The following is a 21,383-nucleotide window of genomic DNA, read 5'->3' on the forward strand; positions in this document are numbered from 1 at the left end:
ATATTGTGCCGTCCATTGTTATATTGAAGAAATAATTGTTTGCTTCTTTATCATCAAAACATAAATTTGTTCTCATAAATGCCGATATCTGCACCAGTGTTGAAGTTGTTGAAAAATCTATTTTTGTTGTATTTTTATTATTTTAAGCAAGTTTTTTTTTTACATATATACTTTGTTGCTGATGTGACATTTTTAATAAATGTCTGAAAGTGAAGTGTCTTTTTCATAAGGAAATCAGTAATAAATGTCTAAACTCTGGCTGCCAGATGTCTCGGTCAGAAGTTGTTTTTTTTTTTGTCTTTTATTTTGGAATAAAATGTTTTAACCTGTGTCGAACAGGTGTGTTCATCTTGGTACCTAACATGTTACAAACATGGCTGCTTTTTCACTTCTGTGAAGCTGTTGTCTAATTAAATCTAATCTCTTGTAAAGTGATGTTCTGTGATGTTCTGACACTGTTGAGTGTTCTCTGTTACAGACTTGTTTTTTTGAGACTGCTTCCTTAATGACTGTAATAAATGGCAAAGTGTCTACCAAACACTGTTAAATAAAACAGTTTAAAACTCGGAGCATGTTTATATCCCACTTCAGCATTTTTATAAAAGGTGCAATAATGACAAGAAACTGTTAGATTAATTGTTGTTGTTTTTTTCACTGAACAGCTTTAACATATTGTCCAAAATAATATTACCAACTACATTGCTTTGTAGCAACAACAAGAACAAAAAAAAAAAAAAATCCCTTTAGGTAGATCTGATAAGATTTACAACTTCTGGGGTCAAAACATCTTCCAAATCAAATATCTGCTTCCCAGTCTTCCTCCGGTTCAGCTGGACAAGAAACCGGGACGGCCATTGTACCCTTATCATCCTCCAAATCACAATCAACCTGTTCTGGATCTGAAAACACACAGTCGAGTAAATTGAAAATAGTTTAGGGCTTACATGAAAATAAATCTTTCCCATGCAGGTTTGCATGAATGAAACCAAATGTTACAGTCATGACATCTGCTGGGCAACCGTGAGACTACAGGTAATCTCTATGAATGTATTTTAAACACTATGATGTTGTGATTCATCTTTAATGTTTTAAGTTTCATTAAACCGTACCTTGATCTTCACATTTTACAAGTAGAGATGAGCCATCCTGACTGATGTTAACCTGGGGCTGATCCATCAATAGCTGTTTGAGATTTTCCACACTTCCACTTAGTTCTCGGATTTTAGGACAGCAGGACCACAACCCATCCAGAGGCACCAAGATGAATCTAAATGAACAACAGAGTCGCAGACATAACGTGAAGAAGATCAATCCTCAGGTACATAAGATAAACTAATGAGCTTGAGTTCTGTACGGTTTGAGGTTGTTGTTGCATGAAAGGCCCAATCAACAAGATACTGAAATTGAACACAAATTAGAATTTATTAATTTTTTCATTTCAGTCTGATCTCAATTAGCTGGTTTTAAAATATTGTTTTAACTGTTACCTAATTTATATGATTATTAAACATTACGGTATTACATATTTATGCAACATATTAAAACAAGCATTATATTAATATTTAACAGCGATTTACTGAAGTAGTAGTTCCTGGCAGCTATAAGGACGGTGGGAAACCCATTTTAAAACACATTTGATCATATAATTCGATTTAGAATTGGAAAATTGCTCTTTTCAGCACAGCTCTAGTGCACCTGTAAATCAGCTTTGCTCGCACCATTAAATTTGCTTGCCTTTAAAAAAGAAAAAATATTTAGCTCGGGCCCATAGCATGAACTTTTTCATTTAAAAATAATGAACTAAACCTTGAGATGTTCACAGCTCCATGGCACGGCTGGGGTTCACATGACATCAACAAGTTTAGCATATATGAATCAGATTTTAATTAAACCCGCAATCTTTATGAGTGGATTGATTATTCCGATAAACTATGTGGTTACAGTGGGCATAAATACTGCAAATGTGATAACTTAATGAATAATGAATGTAAAAGCCTAACTGGGGACAGGCATTGAGAATTAGCCTTAGCTAAAATGTTGTAGTGTGTGACATGATGCATGAAACATACTTGTCCCTATCATATAAACAAATAAATAAATAAAAATAAATTATTCTTATTTCCTTAATATAAATCCACCAGATGTGGAACAGGTCTGTTCACCTCACTAAAAATCCTCCTGCTTTCTAAGCATCAGAACTTATCAATGGTTCAAGGTCTCCACTTCCTGTCGTTTTGTGTGTTTTGCTTTGTAACCACGTATAACTTCCTGTCAGACCCATGACATTTCCGCTGAATTGCTGCATAGTCATAATAGACCTGGGATCAAGCTCAAAGCTACACAAAGCGCCCTGGCAGAAAGTCATGTTGGGTGTGATCACCGCCATTGACTGTAATGAGAGCTCAACGCTAAAACCTCGTCAGACATGATTTTCTGTAGGATCGGACGCAAGATCAGATTTGGTGTATTCAGGACTTAAGACTCCTGCGTTGTTGGCGAAATGTTTTCAGAAAAAACGAGCGGAATTCCAGTTGCTTCTGATTTATCCTGGTTATTTGGTTATTTTTTTATGGTTATTTAAACTGCTTTAGAGGATTCTACCGAGCCCCACCTCACCTACTTAAAAATAAAGGCCACAAGTTTCAAGAACAAAATGGAAAAAAAAGAAAGATTGCTTCCCAGGAATTTATGCAAGTTATTAAAAACATTAACAGATGAGATCTGATTTTGTAAAGGAAATTTAACTTTGGGTAAATTTGAGAAAATGTACACTCCTTGAAGAGTCTGGTTTACCTTTTGTTAAATTAAACTCCCTGTTGACTGGGATGTTAAATATTTACCTGAACACATGCCTTCACACATCTTTATACATCTGTCCTCTATCTTTCAAATTGAAAAGAAATCCTTCATACAATTTAAATACTGTTCCCTGCATGCTTATTATGAGACACACCTGTTGAATGTAGCAGACCTTTGTTGTTGTGGCAGCTCGCCACATTCCTGCTCCTCACCTCGGCCAAAATAATCCACAGAACAAGCCAAACCTCCTGTACATGCTGACAGGGAAAAGGCTTCATACGTATCAGCAGAAATGCATACATTTTTAATAGAAGAGATTTGTGTACCTCTTTGTTTCTGGGATTCTGAAAGCCATTCCTCCGGCTCTCCTTGTTCAGACTCACGGTGTGGTAAATCACCGTTTGGCCTTCCAGGCTTTTCCCCCATCCAGCTGTTCGTCATTTGATGTGCCCAGTATAACACCTCACTCATTAAGACTTTGCACAAAGTGTTGTTGTCATGCAGACTGGGGTAGTTTATAGAGTACACCTAAAAGAGAAGGTCAAGAGATAAAATACAAAAACCACAAACGTAAACCTCTGAAAAAACCTTCTTTAAGCCCGACCACATCGATACCGGTTTATGGCACATAGAGGCGGGCCTTCGCCCTTTTTTCTCCAGGAATATCCATTTTAAATGACAAAAACCGTAGAGATCTTTCAGCACATTTTTTTTTTTTTTACCTAAAAACAGCCCCATAGTTTGTTTTATGTATTGATTTGATCCCTTCATGCAGATCTGATCTTTTAAATGAGCTACAAGTCTTAATACCACCTTTTTTGAACAACTTACGCTGCATCCTGCATGCAGGAAGCAGCTCTTCATAAACTATTATACTCACTGATGTGTAGGAAAACACTTCATCTTCACTGCCAGGTAACACATTGCCATGACTGCTGCCCTTGAGACGATGAAACACACCAATCTGGGTGCAGAAACCGACACTTTCCAGTTGGTTCTGGGGAGGTTCTCCAACACCAGTAAATTCCACCTCGTAGCCGTGATCCAAACACACTTTAACAGCCCTGCAAGATGCAAAATGAACATTAAAAAAGGGAGAATCCAACAGAGAAGCTTGTTATAATAACCACTGGCTGTCCTTAAACGATTATTTTCAAATCATCTTTGTCAAACGTCTTTCTATTAAAATATCTGGCTTTGATACAGCAGAAAAAAAAAGAGAAAACTTGTATGTTTTAGGGTACTTTTAGCAGTTGTCGGGATTGACAAACGTGAACTACTGAATCAATAAGGTATTCCACCCAAAAGCTGATCTGTATCTCTAGATTAAACATCAATAATCCAAAATACAACCAAATTCAAAAACATATTTGGAAATTAAATTTCAGTGAATGCACTTCATATACGTTATGTACAAACATATTTTGCATATTTTCAAGCGTTTATTTCTACGCAATTTAATAATTACAGTTTACAGCTGATAAACCCAATATTTGAAGAATAGAATATTATACATGACCTATGAAAAAAGGGATTGGGAAGGTAAGCAAAAACGATAGGTTAAAGGTGTGGTGCAAGCGTCAGAGATAATTTCTGCTTCAGCAGATTGCGAAGGGTTCTCTAAAATAGAATTTCGGAAGCTTCTTAAGAAAAATCAACAAGCTTTGGTCTCAAGCCCTCTTCAGATTATATTACCATTTTAATTAAATTTACAGTCAAGGTCTTAGAGGGAACTCCCAACAGTTTTAAACAGTCTTGTGTTAGTGTTTTACCAGTTCTAAAGGGAGAACATTGGTCTAAAGATAAATCTCAGAGCACTTCATTCTTCCCCCTGCAGAAATGCCGACTTCATTTTACCACTGTGTTTGATTGGCCTGTAAAACAGCCAAACTTAAACCCTAGATAAGACATCAGATACAGCAGCCCACATTTAATGTTGGTCGTTTTAAAACAAACTGGGCTCAGGCTTTTTCTTATTAAAGGTATAGTGGAGGATAGGGCTGGGCGATAATTCAATAACGATATATATCGATCGATAGACGTGTGGCGCAATAGAAAAAAAGGGAGTCGATAAAAGTTTGATAAAAAAAACGCAGTTTTCCTTCCTTCTCATTGTAGCCTAGCATGTAGGTTTATGCTAGTCGCTGCTTCCTCCCAACCAATCACAATCTCGGACCCAGGCACGCCGTCACAAAGCCCCGCCCTCTCAAACCACAACACAGAGCACATGAAGATGTTGCAGCAAGGAGAGGCAGAGGAAATTGTTCCAAAGAAGGGTTTTTGTAGTTCGCCAGTTTGGCAGTATTTCGGTCATGGCAAGTCGGACAAAAAAACAAACCACAGTCATCTGTAAAATGTGTAGGGAACCAGTGAAAACGAAGTCTGATAACACAACCAACTTTTTTTTTATCATCTCAGCCGCTCACACCCGCAGGAGTACGAGCTGTTTAGGCCCCGGCGCGGCTCTCCTCCGAGGAATCTTCGGGAATATATGTATATATTTTCAGTTCTGGGCAGTTTCACACGTAGTTCTAATGATTGAGAGAAAATTTATTTATTTGTTATATTTATTTTGGTCACATTTCTGGTCACTTTAGTTTATTCTTTGTCAGTATTTAATAACATAACTCAGGTCTCTTAAGTTATTTTTCTTTTTCTTTAAAACAATTCTGTTATGGTTAAAAAAGTTGGTTAAATAAAGATTTAATTAGAAGTCTGTGTTTGTGTTCTTTATTATAATTAAATCATTTAGCAATATCATAAAATGTCCAGGCAGAGCTGCACATAAAATATGGTTTCAAATCTTTTCAATAATTATCGATATCGATCAATATGCATTTTTTTTTTAATCGATAAGCTTTTTTCTATATCGCCCAGCCCTAGTGGAGGATGTTCTTTTTCCTGGTGGATCATCTCAACAAATGGTCCTCCTAATTGTCAATCATTCTCGTGACATGTTTATAAGTAAGGCTGTCCTACGTACTCGTCCCCATTTTCACCTAAGCCTATGCCGAGAATTACATCCCCGTTGCACACTGGTGACGAAACGGATTGAAATAGGATCGAAAAGGGAACTTTGAAACATATTCTTAATGTTTTCATATTTCTTATGCATGGATGGCCTAAACTTTAGTTTTGGTGGACAGATAAAGTGAAATGAATACGTTTTTCATTTTATGGAGTCACGTTTTAGTCGATGAGCTACAGTTAGTGTCCAATTAATATATTCTCTGCTCAGTTTTATTCCTATCGACACCATTCTATATAAATTCCGACAAAACATTAAGAATATGTTTAAAAGTTCCCTTTTTCATTCATATTTCAATCCATTTTGTCATCAATGTGCGAGAGTTTAGGGCGATGCCCGCTCCTGCAACAGGGGAGGTCATTCTTGGCAGGCAGGAATTTCTCTGTATTTATCGAGCTGCCAAACATCTAAATTTTAGGGCATCCAGGTATATGAAATATGAGAACACTAAGAACATGTTTAAAGGTTAAATTTTTCATTCATACTTCAATCCGTTTTTCTCATAACATGGTGGTGAGTTTGACCTAAAGAAAAATTGCAAATCTTTTTTTGAAGAAGTAAGCTTGTATGAGTGATGCAAACAGCAACTTTTAACAGAGCATGCACGAGGAGAAAGTGGCTTGTGCATGCTCTGATTAGCATTAGTAACTAAACTACTAATAATTTGTGAAAATATTCCACTATACCTTTAATTCTACATAATAATCCTATTTCCCAAGAAATTGAACTTTTGGTTAGTAGCTGAAAGATATAATCCATTAGAAGCAACATAAATCCTCTCATACACATGGAATCTAACGATTTACATTTTTACTAAATTAAAGGCACTTACTTTTGCAAGATGTTCTACTTTATTGGGAGTTTACCATTTATTTGATTTTGTAAAAAAAAAAAAAAAACTGAAACAGTGTACTGTACCAGGATCTGAACTGGGATCTGTTCCACTCAAACTTGTGATCATAGTTTCTGAAACCAGTCAGTCCAGGCAGAAGCCTGTTGAATTCTGAGTTTGGGGTGCTGATGATAACACTTGCTGGACTCATGTATCCAAAGACCACAGATGAGAAGTGCTCCACATCAGGTAAAGTGAGATGCTCTATGCTGAAAACAAACACACACACACATTTTTTTTTAAAAAAAGACCCATGATGTAAGTGATATTTTTCTAGCTTGAACAGAGACCTACAGTTCCATGCTGGTCACTAAATCGAATCCTCTGAGGCGAGCATCTCTTTGTGTGACTGAGCCTTGGTATAGCTCTACATGAAGCTGGTGGTTGGTAGGCTGGAGGTAGTCAGTTGACAGAGGAGCTAATCCATGCCTGGATGAATAAACAAAAAAATTACTAAGAAACAAAATATAAAATTGACATGTTCTGTTGTATTATTGATAATCATTAAACTTGTCGTTTCGACAAACTGTCCTCTCTCCACCATCTTAGTGGTTCAAAACCTCTTTCTTTCTTAAAGATATTTTAAAATTCAAAATTCTATATTTTTCTACAATCCAACCTGCAGGATCCTAGGGCTGCAAATAACAATTATTTTACAAATCAATTCATCCGCCAATTTTTTTTTCCGATTAATCGATTAATAATTGGACAGGTGAAACTCAAACTTTACCAACATGTCTTCCATTGAGGAAGCTGGGCCTGGGGACTCTGGGCTGGGCTCTCCAATCTCTGTGGGCGAGGTCGCCGAGGTGGTTAAAAAGCTCCTCGGTGGCAGGGCCCCGGGGGTGGATGAGATCCGCCCGGAGTTCCTCAAGGTCCTGGATGTTGTGGGGTTGTGTTGGCTGACACGACTCTTCAACATTGCATGGACATCGGGGGCAGTCCCCCTGGATTGGCAGACTGGGGTGGTGGTCCCCCTATTCAAAAAGGGGGACCGGAGGGTGTGCTCCAATTACAGGGGAGTCACACTCTTAAGCCTCCCCGGCAAGGTCTATTCGGGGGTGCTGGAGAGGAGGGTCCGTCGGATAGTCGAACCTCGGATTCAGGAAGAGCAGTGTGGTTTCCGTCCTGGTCGTGGAACGCTGGACCAGCTCTACACCCTCAACAGGGTCCTGGAGGGTGCATGGGAGTTCGCCCAACCAGTCTACATGTGCTTTGTGGACTTGGAGAAGGCGTTTGACCGTGTCCCTCAGGGGGCCCTGTGGGGGGTTCTCCGGGAGTACGGGGTGCCGGGCCCTTTGATACGGGCTGTCAGGTCCCTGTATGACCGGTGTCAGAGTCTGGTCCGCATTGCCGGCAGTAAGTCGGGCTCGTTTCCAGTGAGAGTTGGACTCCGCCAGGGCTGCCCTTTGTCACCGATTCTGTTCATTACCTTCATGGACAGAATTTCTAGGCGCAGCCAAGGTGTTGAGGGGATCCGTTTTGGTGGCCATAGGATTGCGTCTCTGCTTTTTGCAGATGATGTGGTCCTGTTGGCTTCATCAAGTCGTGATCTGCAGCTCTCGCTGGATCGGTTCGCAGCCGAGTGTGAAGCGGCCGGGATGGGGATCAGTGCCTCCAAATCCGAGGCCATGGTCTTGAGCCGGAAAAGGGTAGAGTGCCTTCTCCGGGTCAGGGGGGGTGTCCTGCCCCAAGTGGAGGAGTTTAAGTATCTTGGGATCTTGTTCACGAATGAGGGAAGAAGGGAGCGGGAGATCGACAGGCGGATTGGTGCAGCGTCTGCCGTGAAGCGGGCACTGTACCGGTCCGTCGTGGTGAAGAGAGAGCTGAGTCAAAAAGCGAAGCTCTCGATTTACCGGTCGATCTACGTTCCTACCCTCATCTATGGTCATGAACTCTGGGTCATGACCGAAAGAACGAGATCGCGGATACAAGCGGCCGAAATGGGTTTCCTCCGTAGGGTGGCTGGGCTCTCCCTTAGAGATAGGGTGAGAAGCTCGGTCATCCGGGAGGGACTCGGAGTAGAGCCGCTGCTCCTCCACGTCGAGAGGAGCCAGTTGAGGTGGCTCGGGCATCTGTTTAGGATGCCTCCTGGACGCCTCCCTGGTGAGGTGTTCCGGGCACGTCCCACCGGGGGGAGGCCCCGGGGAAGACCCAGGACACGCTGGAGAGACTATGTTTCTCGGCTGGCCTGGGAACGCCTTGGGGTTCCTCCTGAAGAGCTGGAAGAAGTGGCTGGGGAGAGGGAAGTCTGGGCCTCCCTTCTTAAGCTGCTGCCCCCGCGACTCGACCCCGGATAAGCAGAGGAAGATGGATGGATGGATGGATGGATGGAATAATTGGACAGGTGAAACTCAAACTTTTCCACTTGAGGAGTTCTGGATAGAGCATATTGACAGACAATTTTTTATTTTTTATTTTTTACTTGAATGTAAAACGTTTCTATATGTTTTTACAATATTGGTGTAATTGCTGCTCTAAGTGGACTGCTCTGTCAGCTAAAGACATGTTTTAACTGTTTATACTCCAGTTAACGGTTAATCGATTACTAAAGGAACTGTAACACCTTGACGATTTAGGTCAGTGTATGTCTGACGAAAAATCTGGCAAAAACGTGGGGACGTTGGATATTTGCGGATATGTTTTGTATAAGTTATGAGCACGTTGAAGCACGCTGAATCATGCTGGCACACATCGACATACAGAAAGTACGTCACGAAGTTTTGAGATTGCTCAAAATTCCCGATGTATGTCAGTGTATGCTCATATGTGGGCCATAAGTTAGAGGTAAGTTATCTGATCGTTAACATACGTTAAGTGCCAGTTACTCATAAGTCATGCTGTCCAGGTTATCCAAAACAAATACAAACCTCTTTCTTTTTTCTATTTCAATATTCTATATTCTTTGGCAGGCGGTAAACAGCAGCTAGGTTAACCGCGATCAAAGACCTTATTTTATGCAGACCAGGCATATTGCTGCCCCCCTCGGGCTTGTGCATCATTTCATGAGCATTACGCTGCCGTGCGTTATGCATAACTTAGGCTGTCGGACATAAATTCTGGCTTCGGTATGAATACACTATGTATACGCCCAAAATTAAAAAAAATACATGGAAAGTTAAGCGTATGGTAGCGTTTTAGAAGATTCTGGGACGTCAGGCAAGGTGTGACGGGCCCTAAATTAGTTGACAAATATTTCAATAATCGATTAATCCAATTAATCCGACTAATACGATTGATTGTTTCAGCCCTGCAGATTTCCCAATCCCAGTTTTGTCCATTTTTTAAATTCCACACATGAAGATGTGCTATAAAATTTCAACACTCAATATCAATAAAAAATGTATTAATAAAAAAATCCTTATTTTGGTCAAATAGAAGGGTGATGGATGGAGGGATGGGTAAATTAATACATTTACGTAAAAAATATTGTTTCCAATTTTCCAGGTTACTCCCTGGATTTAAAGTAGCTAACTGGATGCAGAAAGGATCCTCTTCAGTACATCCAAGTCGTACTTTGGTTAAGATGGTTCCACCTGTCTTTGAGACTGATGGTCTTGATATTTAGATATTAAACATGCTTTAACAACTCAGTTCTTAGAATATTTTATTGTTTTTCTTTTTAAATAAAGCTGCTGCATAGTCTCACAGCATGGAGGTCCTGGACTGGGCTACTTCTGTATGGAGTTTGCATGTTCTCCTTATGTATCTTAAGGTTCTCGCAGGGTACTCCAGTTTCCTCCCACTGTACACAGCATTAGCTAGTCACTGCAAATTCATATAGTTATCCATATAGAAATATGAATGGGTAAAAAAAAAATTCAGTAAACTTATGAAAGAGCTGCCAACTGTTAAACCGTTTGATAGAACAAAGAAAAACAGCCTGCCAATGAAAACGCTTCTCTTTACTCACACTTGTTTCTTGATTTTTGCACCGTTGATGTCCACGCCGACCAGCAGCTCGATGCTGCGGTGAAACTTGAGCTGTTTCAGGAGCTTGCATTCACCGCAGCCCAAGTCAGCTACCTGGTGGAAGAGGGGAAGACAAAAAGCATACAAACATACAAATGACATACAAAATTAGCAAAAATGTCGCCCAAAACCAGTGAAGCTGTGTAACCACCGGCCTTAATTAATTTGGCGGTTGGTTGCTGACAAACGTTGGCTTTGAGTCTAATGTTTTAGTAGTTTAACTTATTTTTAACTATTAAAGTAAATACCTTTTTAGGCTTGGTTTTTCTGACAAAATCGACGACAAACTGATGTCTTTGCAGGTGAAGCGGCGGAGTGAAAACGGGATTCATTTTTTAACCACAGGAAACTACAGCTATCTTTAACCTCGATCGCCAGTAGAGGGCGCTGTTTAAACCTGTGTTGATGAGGTGCGCTGTCTTAGAATAAAATTCCTGAAATTTAGATATCAATTTAATGTTGTATAAAAAAACAAACATATATATATATATATAAATATATATATATATATATATATTTATATAAAACACAGAGCCCAAAGAAAAATCCAAATCCTTTTAAGTACATTGGTGGTAAAATCAAAAGTAGATACTCCTAACAACTTTAGCAACTACAGAAAATATATTTGAAGGAAATCAATTAACATTCTCTGTGGAATTGTTAGGGGTGCCAGTAATTGTGGGACACATGATTTATTTATTTTTTCTAACTGTGTGATGTTATTTGTACCACCACAGTAATGTACTTAAATGTACTTTGAAAAAGAGTATTTTTGACTGCTCTGGGTATTGCGGCTTGTCAGCTGAACGTTAATGAGCATGTGAGTCACTAACCTGGTTCTTAAGTTCTGTCCATGCCCAGATGATTTTTTTCCACAGCATTTGGTGGGAGCCGCCCAGAGAGTTTCAGGGGTGAGGCAAAGCAGATTGATGCGCAGAAGCCAGCAGATGGAGAATCCAGAGCAGGTGACGAACCAGGAGCAGAAGTCCAGGCCAGTAGATCAGAGAGACAAAGAGGTACTGAAGGGGAATCCAAACCGGGGTCCAGGGAAAGATCCAAGGACATTAACAGACTGAATCCAAACAGCAGTCCGAAAACAGGAACAGGCAGAGACAGACCGGAACAGGCGCAAGCCAAACTCAAGGTCAGGTCAGGTCAGGTAATTAAAACACAACAGGGTACCCTAGAGAATTTTCACACTCTGCTTGAATAATCTGAGTGGAAACTGGCAAAATAGGAGTTGGAACAGGTGGATCAGGTGAGGGCAGGTCAAAACTGGGCAGAGCTAAATTAATACATATCATAGGTAAAAAAAAAAAAAAAAATCTTTGCTTTATTTACCCTCTAATGATGTAATCAGTTTTGAATGATCTGAGAAAATTTTGATTAGCATGCATTAAAAATAAACTTATGACCTTGGTACTGGTGACTGGATTATTAGTTCATTTTTTATAGCTGCAGACATTTGCCTTCACTAAAGGAGATCATTGAAGATTGAAAAAGAAAAAGAAAAGCAATCCCTTCTCTCTAAATCAGTAAATTTCTCTTTCCACCCTTGTGTAAGGTCAGGAGTGCTCTGAAGAAGGTTTTCCTTCAGAATGTTCTGCATATTGCTGCATTCGGGTTTTCCTATTACCTGACTGGTCTGCCAGCTGCTGCAGCTTGATGATAGCATGATATTAACACCTTCGTACTCAAGGCAGGAATGTGGTGGAGTTCTGCCACTTCTGAGAAGTGTTTATCATGATGTACAGTGGCATTCATGTGGGGAGACTAGATTGGAAGGTTTCATGTTTGGAAGCAGTTTTTGGTTTTTGTGGAAGTGTGAGTCCATCAGACCAATGGGTAATGATTAGCATATTTGCTATTTAAGAAGGATAATTTGTCAACATTATGGCTATTTCTGTTTGGCTAAGCTAAACTGAGCTAAGCTCAGCAAAGCTTGTCTTTAAAATGATGACTTTGATCTAATTTAGTTCTTGTTTTGTTTTGTTTTGTTTTATTTAGCACTAGAAGAGTTTAGAACATGAGAATATAACTGTTTTTTCCTTTGGTACTGATTATATCTGAAGTTGCAAGTGAAAGCGTTTGAGACTTGCAATAAGAATAAGTTTTAAAGTACAGTACAGGCATAAAAGTTGGACACACCTTCTCATTCAAAGAGTTTTCCTAATTTTCATGACTATAAAAATTCTAGATTAACACTGAAGGCATCAAAACTATGACTTAACACGTGTGGAATTGGTACTCAACGAAAAAGTGTGAAACAACTAAAAACATGTCTTATATTCCAGGTTCTTCAAAGAAGCCACCTTTTGCTTTGACTACTGCTTCGTACACTCTTGGCATTCTTTTGATGAGCTTCAAGTGTTAGTCACCTGAAATAGTTTCAGTTCACAGGTGTCCCCTGTCAAGTTTAATAAGTGGGATGTCTTGCCTTATAAATGGGGTTGGGACCATCAGTTGTGTTGTGCAGAAGTCAGGTGGATACATAGCTGATAGTCCAACGGAATAGACAGAATTTGTATTGTGGCAAGAAAAAAGCAACTAAGCAAAGAAAAACGAGTGGCCATCATTATTTGAAGAAATGAAGGTCTGAAAAATTGGCAAAACTTTTAAAATGTCCCCAAGTGCAGTCGCAAAAACCATCAAGCGCTAGAAGGAAACTGGCTCACATGAGGACCGCCCCAGGAGAGGTAGACCAAGAGTCACCTCTGCTGCGGAGGATAAGTTAATCCGAGTCCAGCCTCAGAAATCACAGGTTAACAGCAGCTCAGATTAGAGGCCAGGTCAATGCCACACAGAGTTCTAGCAGCAGACACATCTCTAGAGCAACTGTTAAGAGGAGACTGTGTGAATCAGACCTTCATGGTAGAAAAGCTGCTAGACAAACCACTGCTAAGAACAGGCAACAAGCAGAAGAGACTTGCTTGGGCTAAAGATCACAATAAATGGACATTAGACCTGTGGAAATCTGTGCTTTGGTCCAATCATTGTTGGAAAAATGCTGCACTGTGAATATTTTCCAGGTGCACAGTGGACACACTTTTTAGGTTTTACAAACAAAATCATTTCACAGGTATTTTTTTGATAAGTCATAGATTAGTTTATTTATTTCATCATCATAGGACCGATAAGAAAAAACTTCACAAGGAGATCACCAAGAAAATATACAGGATGGTTTTAAAGATACCTCTTGATAAATAATCAGTTTATTGCTTTTAGTTTGGTTAACAATCATCCAAAATGTCTAATGAGCTATTTTAAACATGTAACAATTTTTGATAAATATGACTTCAGCAATATCTTTAGACAGCTAAAAATGGCTAAATGTTTGTCCCCGCTTTGATTATCATTTCTCTGAAATTAGTAAAATGTACCTTAAAGAAAATAATTGGCCTCATTAATGCAATCATATTTCAGTTTTCTTCCTAAAGTTCTTTGAGAACAAACCAGAAAAGATCTGTGATGAATGCTACTTATTGGAAAAGACAGTTTTTTAAACCAGATAAAATCTTTCTTTTGTCCAGTCTCTATCAGCTTATATTGTTTCCTTTACAAAACACCCGTTTTTCTGCATGTAGGCCAAGAGTAGTTGCTTTGGCTGAGGTCGTCCTTTGCTGCCATTCTGACACAGTAGGTGGTCATGGGCTTGAGGTCCATCTCTGTGTAAAAATCCCCATCTGTATATCTCACTCTGGGCAGCTGAGTTGTCTGCCCCGCCTTCTGCTCCTCTTCAATGATGATCTCATATTCGGTAGCGCCCTTCACCATCCTCCACTTGACATACAAGGACCCTCCACTTACTGTTACAGACAACACCTCTGGGGTTTCAAGATCTAAGAGACAGAAGAGAATAAAAATGACATCTCTAATATCAAAACTAATAGTTGCAATGTACTGTAAAAGAATCACTTACTTTCTTCTTCATAAGCATAAAGTTGCGTGGGTTGCAGATCTCGCTTTCTGCGTGAACTTACTGGACCTGAGGAACATAAACAAGTCTTATATTAGCATCTGGGATCATATTCATTGTACCCCATGCCCTCACCCCTTAAGCCATTTTTTTACCTCGCTAAAAGAGGCAATCTTTTAATGCCAGTCATAGTTGAATTATGTGGTGTTATTGTATGTTATCTTTATATTTTTATGATCAGTTTGGAGTTTGTGTCAATGAAGATTATCCTTTGACATGTCTCTATTTTACTGAATGATATGGCTTTATTGTGCATTTCATTAGAACTGGAATTAAACCAGATCTGTTTTATTTTGTAAGCTGTTGTTGGCTGTGGATCGGCACAGTATTAACAAATGTAATTGAAATATAGTTGAACTGCTTAGAAAAGATAAGAACACACTAAAATATGAGGTTAGATTTGGGATCATAATCTATGTCTAGGGTGCACACATTTTAAAAAGAGAATGCTGCTACAACTTAAGTCAGTTACTTCAAATGGTAATTAGTAATTAAATTTTATCCAACTTAATTTATATAATTTATAAGTTGGGCAAACATAATTCCATTACATACCAACTGAAGCCATTCATTTCAGTTGAAGCTTTTTTTTTTTTTTTTAGAGCGTGCATAGCTGTGGTACATCTGATTTTAATATCAAAACATCTGATTTTAATATCAAAACAGCAAAATTATAGTCAAGAGGGCCCTGCAGAGGACAGTGAGGGGAACTGAAAGGCTAACTGGAGGGTCTGCTCTGTTAATGCCAGAAACCCCTCCCACTTCCTTAACTTAATCTGCAGCCTTCTGGAAAAATCATAACATATAATTAAAACCAGAAACACTTGCACACTTTTCTCCCTAAAGTAAAAAGAAAAACTGAACTTCTGTTAAAAGGTTTCATTTTAAGGTATTTCTGATTTTAATACTCATGGATATCTTCCATTTCCGAATTATCCACAAACATTTTTTTGTTTGGAGCGCTTTGATTTACTGTGAAATGATAACTTGGTGTTTCTATTGGTGTGTGTCTCTAGACAGAAAAACAAGTTTAGGTGACAAATCTGGGCATGTATCTGTGCACAAAGTGTGAATGAATTAGGATTGATGCATGTAAAACATACAAGCTAGTTTCATATGTTTACATTAATATAACAATACGTTCTCCAAATTATGCACAGTGCTGGTTTGCATGAAATTTTGAAAACCGGTGGTTTACATTTTAATTTGCAGGTTGACAGAGGGATTTATGTTGTTCTCCCAGCAACTGCTGAAAGAAAACTAAATCTAATGGTAGTAAAGAAAAAAGCCAGACTTGGTCTGAAGTTCTTTTCACATAAATGAGTTCATCTTGAAATGTTGTAGAATCTGAGGTCAAATAACAGACCTGTTATGTTTTGGCTTGGGTTGCTTTCTCCCACAGCGTTGCTGGCTGTTACTTTGGTGGACTCAGGACTGAAGTTGGTCAGCTGGCATGAAAGCTCTGTGGTGTTGCAGAGCTTCACATGGCTGCCCCCTGAGACATTGTACACGGTGTACTTTGTTGCAAAGACTGACGCGTCCCAGGACAAAATGGCCGATGCCGTGCTCCCACTGTATTTCACCCTCTGTGGAGCACAGGGTTCTGCGAGATATACAAATACAGAACTGTTAATTACATGAGTTAAGGGAAATCGTGCAGTTTTATCAATTGGTTTAAACTTATCTGACTCACACAAGTAGACTTTCATCTGATTTTTGTTTTCCTTTGGAAAAGTGTTCAAATTAAATCATACCTGTGATCCCGGAGAAGATTGTGGATGGCTTGCTGACTCCACCAGAGTTTCTGGAGTAGACAGCCACAGTAAAAGCTGTACTACAAGGCATTGGCAGCTCAAAATAAGGCCTAAGCAGCCAGTAGGAGGAAACCTTCATCAGCTTTTGTGGGTTGTTTCCAATCTGCCCTTTGATTTCAGCCAAATATTCAACGTCTGAACAGTTGACTTTGTCCCATGATATCATGGCCCAGTACATTTGTTTTATCCTCTGCATCCGAACATTCAGACGAGATGGAGGGCAAGGAGCTGAAACAAAAAAAAGCGCTTATTTTACCTTTCAAAGTGGAAACATTAACTTTAAAAAGAATATTGATGAACCCCATAGTCACCTGCTCCTTTTTGCAGAGGCGAGCTGATGGAGCTGTTGCAGATACCATCAAACGCTTTAAGCGTGAAGTTGTAGGTGTCACCACACTGTAGGCCTTCAAGCATACAGGAAGTGTTACTGCTGTCACAGTAGAGTGCTCGTCCATCCATAGATGCTGCATTTCCAAAATATTCCACAGCTCCTTCACTGTAATCCCAAGACAGACTGCCGTAGTTGGTCCGGCAGTCGATATCCACAGTGAGATTAGAAGGTGGACAAGGAACTGTGAGCAAAACAATAAGTCAAAGAGTGAATTCTAAAGACAGTCTGATCTCGTATGTCTTTGTAGGTTTAAACGCAAAATATATACATTAAGGAGCGAAATTCATAAATTTACACTGGCAGAATAATGGGAAATTAGTTTTAAAAACAATTTGTGTTCTACATTTTTATACGTGTATATGGGCTGAATTCTAGGATTTTCCCATTGTTCGATTAATTGAATTTGAACTTTGAATAATTTCACACAATTAGACCGCCAAAAATGTCATACCCATAAATATTGCCATGTCATTCTCTTGGGTAACTCTTCTCTATAATAGGTATCAGGTCAAGTAAACAGTAGTCAGGTTAAATCACTGTGTAACCAAGCATGCATCTTTTACAAAATCTTCATAACAGCTTTGAAACGGCTTAATCTGAGTCCATAAATACTGTAAATCTGATAGATTTTGAAAAGGATTTGCAATTTTGCCAAATAAAGCTGTTTAATCCAGATAAAGATCTACTAAAAATAATGCTCTAATTAAATCAAATCGAGGTTCACCAATAATTTTTTCAAGTATGCGCACACAGGCTGTCGCAGCTTATTCAGTTTTTTAGATTAAGTTGTTGAAAACACTTTAAAGTCATTGGCCACATAATTTTTTATGTTTTGCAGACATGCTATTTTAAGTGTGAGCATTCTATGTTTTGACACTTTTCAGCTGCAGCCTGCATCAGCTACAAAACTACGAACAATTTGATCCAAGTTTAGCCAAAATGTTTTTACAGAGGTCTGACTGATATACCTGTTCTAAAAGATGAGAGGCTGGGGTAGCTGGTACAGTTCTCTCCTACAGCAGTGATGTTTAAGTCATACGTCTGACCACAGTGAAGGTCAGACAGGGTGCAGTTGTTCGCCGTGTTGTTGCAGTCCACAAAGTGCCCATCCTGTCCTGTGGCCGTCAGCTGGTAAGATAAGGCCACGGAAGATTTTTCCCATGAAACCACAGCCCCCTTGCTCTCACACAGCGGCACCGTTGTCACATTGCTCGGGACACAGGGGGCTAAAGGATACAAAGAACGGCACTAAATGTGTGTTTAAGGTAACTAATTTTGTTATGGGAAAATCACAAAATACCTGTTTTGATCTTTGTTGGGGGACTTCTTAGGCTGCTGCACTTGTCAGAAGAAGCTGAGACTATGATGCTGTAGTGCAAACCACAGCGAGCATCTTGGAGGATGCACCAATTTGATGAACTGTTACAGGAAATCTGCCTTTGATCCTCAGCTTCAGCTGTAACCAGGTAGAGAGGGGAGTCCAGCATTTGCTTCCACTCAACGAGGATGGTGTTGCTGTTGCATGAAGTTGTTGCACTGATGGCTTCTAGAGCACAGGGACCTAAAAAAAAAAACAACAACATACATTTACCAAAAAGATAGGGTTCAGTAATTCCTACAAGGTTATGAAAATAAATTGGACCAAATCAAATTATTTTTTTAGCCAGTCTGGAAAAGTAAGATCTTAGATCAGAATTTTTAATCAGCAACTGTTTTTCTTAAACTAATTCAAGTGTAGCTATAGAACAAAATATTGACACTATTAGATGGAAAAGTCTTTTTTTTAGGTTTATAGGATCAAAACTAGTTTAGATGTCAAAAAGCAGTAAATTGGTCCTTTACGGCAGTGTTTCCCAACCTTTTTTGATTTGTGTACCCCTTTGGGCATTTTGACTTACCATGACAACCGCTCTCAGTTAAAAGTATTGATAATTGTCCAAATGTGGAACATACAGTAACTGATTATGAAATAAGAACTATTTTACTTAATCTTTTAATTTGAGCATTTAATTCTCAGGTGATTCATTCTTCCCGTCTCAAATAAAAAAAAAAAAATGCCTGGAAGCTAGTAAGGAATCAAATATAAATACTAAATTAAGTCATATTACAAACCTGTATTTATATTACTGGAGCTCCTCTGAGTAACTGCCTTATAATCACATTTAAACTTGATGAATTGGGAACAAAATACAGAACAAAAATTTGTCAGATTGACTTAATTAGTTTTACTTTGTTTTCATCAATACACCTAAGCTGCTTTGATGAGCTCCGATAGATCAGCGGGAAAAACAGCTGATACCAGGCTGTTCTCTTCATCCAGTCTGTTCCTCTGCTTGGTTTGGATGTGGGTCACAGCTCAATATGAACTCAAACATAGAACAAAAAAAACTTGTTTAGGTGTTTAATTGAGTCCTCACAAAGCAGAACAGATCCCAGCCCTATTTAATTTAACTACGTAGGAAATAAAATATTTTTATGTACCCCTTGCAATGGACTAGTGGACGACTTGGGGTACGAGTACACCCGGGTGGGAGTCACAGCTTTATGGCATCAAAAAATAAAACAAATGAAAAAAACAACACAAAGACCAATGAGGTAGAAGTCCAAAAATTGTAAAAATTGTAGGAAAAAAAAAGTTATTTTTAAACAAAAAATAAGGAGTTCTCTATTTAACAAGCTAACAGCTTTAAAGTAAAGCAATAATTTCCCCAAATCTGCTCTGATCAGTTATTAGAAGTTTGAATACTGAAAACCATTTAGTTAATGCTTGAAAGCTGAGAATCCCGAACATTTAACCAAAAAAAAAAAAAAAAATTAACTGGTGGCATAACTTTTGGCACAATGTTTTTGGTTATTCAAAAACAAATGTAAAGGTGATGCGTAAATAGAAATTATCTTTATAGTTCTTATGAGATAAAATTAGTGGTCAGGAGGTCAGACTATAACAAAAACTCCAAATTGTTTAGGAAGTGATAGTGAATACCTGTCTCAATCTCAAAGATGATGCTGTGATTACTACTGCAGTGCCTGTTAATTGCTGTGACATGGAAGATGTAGAGAGTCCCACATTTCAGATCTGCTACTTCACAGGGGGAGGATGAGGAGGAGCAGCTGGAGTTATGACCGCTGGCTGCTATGCCCAGTGCAAAGTAGCTGGTTGCCCCAGCTGAGGGCGTCCATGTCACCCATGCTGAGTTTGACACACAGTCCAGATGGCCACTAGGCTTTGTAGGAACACATGGGGCTGTTGAAAATAAGAGATGAGAAAATGTTTTACTTATTAAAATTCATTGTTCTGATTTATCTATTCCTGTTATATATTTTTTCCAAACTATCTTTTTCCTCCAATTCCTAAAAACTAATATTAATTTTTCCAGCTTTGAAGCAGTGATTATCTGATGCTCACCTGAGGAACTTGCTACCACAGCACTTGGTTTGCTCTCACAAGTATCTCTAACAGATATGACTGTGATGTTATAGTGCTGCCCACAAGGCAGATTGTTTATAGTGCAAGCATTGTCGCTGGAGTTACAGTACAATCTCGCTCCAGTGTTGCTCACTACCGCCACATGGAAGTACTGGGCATCAGGGTTGGGAGACCAGGAAACAACCATGCCCCCTTCTGCACATTGTGCATCTAGAGTCACATTCTGAGGTGAACATGGAGCTGAGAGATGAAAAAGATAGAGATTTAAAGAAAAACAACAGTATTTTCTGTGCAAATCTTGCCACAGTTAGGGACGCTGAGTTCATACCTGTCCGTACATAAGACTTGCTGCTCTCCACACTAGAGCACGACTCATCCTGGCCAAATACACTGACAATGTAGGTCTGTCCACAATGCAGGTCGTCCAAGTCGCAGTAGCTCATTGTGTTATTACACTCTGCCCTGTGACTCCCATTTGCAGTAACAGCCATTGCAACATAAGAGGCTGCTCCGCTTGCCCGCTCCCATGTCACTGCAGCAGAATTTGTGTGGCAGCGTAGGGAAGCTCTGACGTTGGTGGGCTTACAAGGAACTGGTTGTGAGAAAAAGTTAAACTTTAAGAGGTCATGCTCTTAAATCCTTTTAATGGAAATGTAAACTACAACAATAGCAAAGTCATTAAAAGCTAAAATATGTAATTGATTCAACCAACATTGATGTGTGTTTGAGAAGAACAATGATTTTACTAAGTGTGTTCAGGATTATTGTTTCAATGCTTTGATAATAGATTATTTTATATTTATTTATAATTAACATCTTTTCCAGGAACTACAGGAAAAAACTAGAACCTGGTATCATTTATCGTCCATTTGAAAAGGTTAACGGCATGTTTAGCATTGTCTCTGCATAAAATAAGAAGGTCCCCATCATCACATGTAAGGTAATGAGTTCAATTTTCTTCATCGGGTATTTACATTGTTAAACTTGTTAAGAGCTAAGGTTAAATTTGTGAAACAGGTTTATGAACAATGATCAACTATTTAGAAAGTGAATCTAGGTTCAATTTACTGCATTCAAATTCAGC

The 21,383-nt window shown here is 39.0% G+C and overlaps 2 protein-coding genes across 2 annotated transcripts in view; both read right to left on the minus strand.

Moving 5' to 3' along the window:
- Nucleotides 1–604: 604 nt before the first annotated feature.
- On the minus strand, nucleotides 605–11,068 carry henmt1 (HEN methyltransferase 1). Its single transcript, XM_038295054.1, has 9 exons — nucleotides 10,940–11,068; nucleotides 10,633–10,745; nucleotides 7,014–7,148; nucleotides 6,746–6,928; nucleotides 3,680–3,863; nucleotides 3,126–3,327; nucleotides 2,954–3,056; nucleotides 1,110–1,267; nucleotides 605–899 (listed from the first exon to the last, which is right to left on the minus strand). Exons 1-9 carry the CDS (start codon nucleotides 11,021–11,023, stop codon nucleotides 796–798), a joined length of 1,266 nt encoding a protein of 421 aa, XP_038150982.1. The 5' UTR covers nucleotides 11,024–11,068; the 3' UTR covers nucleotides 605–795.
- A 2,705-nt stretch (nucleotides 11,069–13,773) lies between these two features.
- The window catches only part of LOC119789883, a 53,668-nt gene continuing 46,058 nt past the window's right edge, over nucleotides 13,774–21,383 (minus strand). Inside the window, exons 51-60 of the mRNA XM_038295069.1 lie at nucleotides 20,628–20,891; nucleotides 20,279–20,539; nucleotides 19,856–20,116; nucleotides 18,173–18,433; nucleotides 17,841–18,098; nucleotides 16,793–17,053; nucleotides 16,422–16,709; nucleotides 16,034–16,270; nucleotides 14,611–14,676; nucleotides 13,774–14,530 (exon numbers count right to left, since the gene is read on the minus strand). Coding sequence (XP_038150997.1) covers nucleotides 14,247–14,530; nucleotides 14,611–14,676; nucleotides 16,034–16,270; nucleotides 16,422–16,709; nucleotides 16,793–17,053; nucleotides 17,841–18,098; nucleotides 18,173–18,433; nucleotides 19,856–20,116; nucleotides 20,279–20,539; nucleotides 20,628–20,891 — 2,441 coding nt within the window. The 3' untranslated portion in view covers nucleotides 13,774–14,246. The remainder of the gene's footprint in view (nucleotides 14,531–14,610; nucleotides 14,677–16,033; nucleotides 16,271–16,421; nucleotides 16,710–16,792; nucleotides 17,054–17,840; nucleotides 18,099–18,172; nucleotides 18,434–19,855; nucleotides 20,117–20,278; nucleotides 20,540–20,627; nucleotides 20,892–21,383) is intronic.

The sequence above is a fragment of the Cyprinodon tularosa genome, unplaced genomic scaffold (genome assembly GCF_016077235.1).
Source record: "Cyprinodon tularosa strain WSP-4 unplaced genomic scaffold, ASM1607723v1 ctg35, whole genome shotgun sequence".
Lineage (NCBI taxonomy): Eukaryota > Metazoa > Chordata > Actinopteri > Cyprinodontiformes > Cyprinodontidae > Cyprinodon > Cyprinodon tularosa.

Coding starts and splice junctions, on each gene's coding strand:
- henmt1 (XM_038295054.1), bottom strand. CDS start 11,023: ATGAATCCCGTTTTCACTCCGCCGCTTCACCTGCAAAGACATCAGTTT. Junction 7,149..10,632: donor GCAAAAATCAAGAAACAAGT/GTGAGTAAAGAG, acceptor TTATTCATCCAG/GCATGGATTAGCTCCTCTGT. Junction 3,328..3,679: donor AAGTGTTTTCCTACACATCA/GTGAGTATAATA, acceptor CTTCTCTTTTAG/GTGTACTCTATAAACTACCC.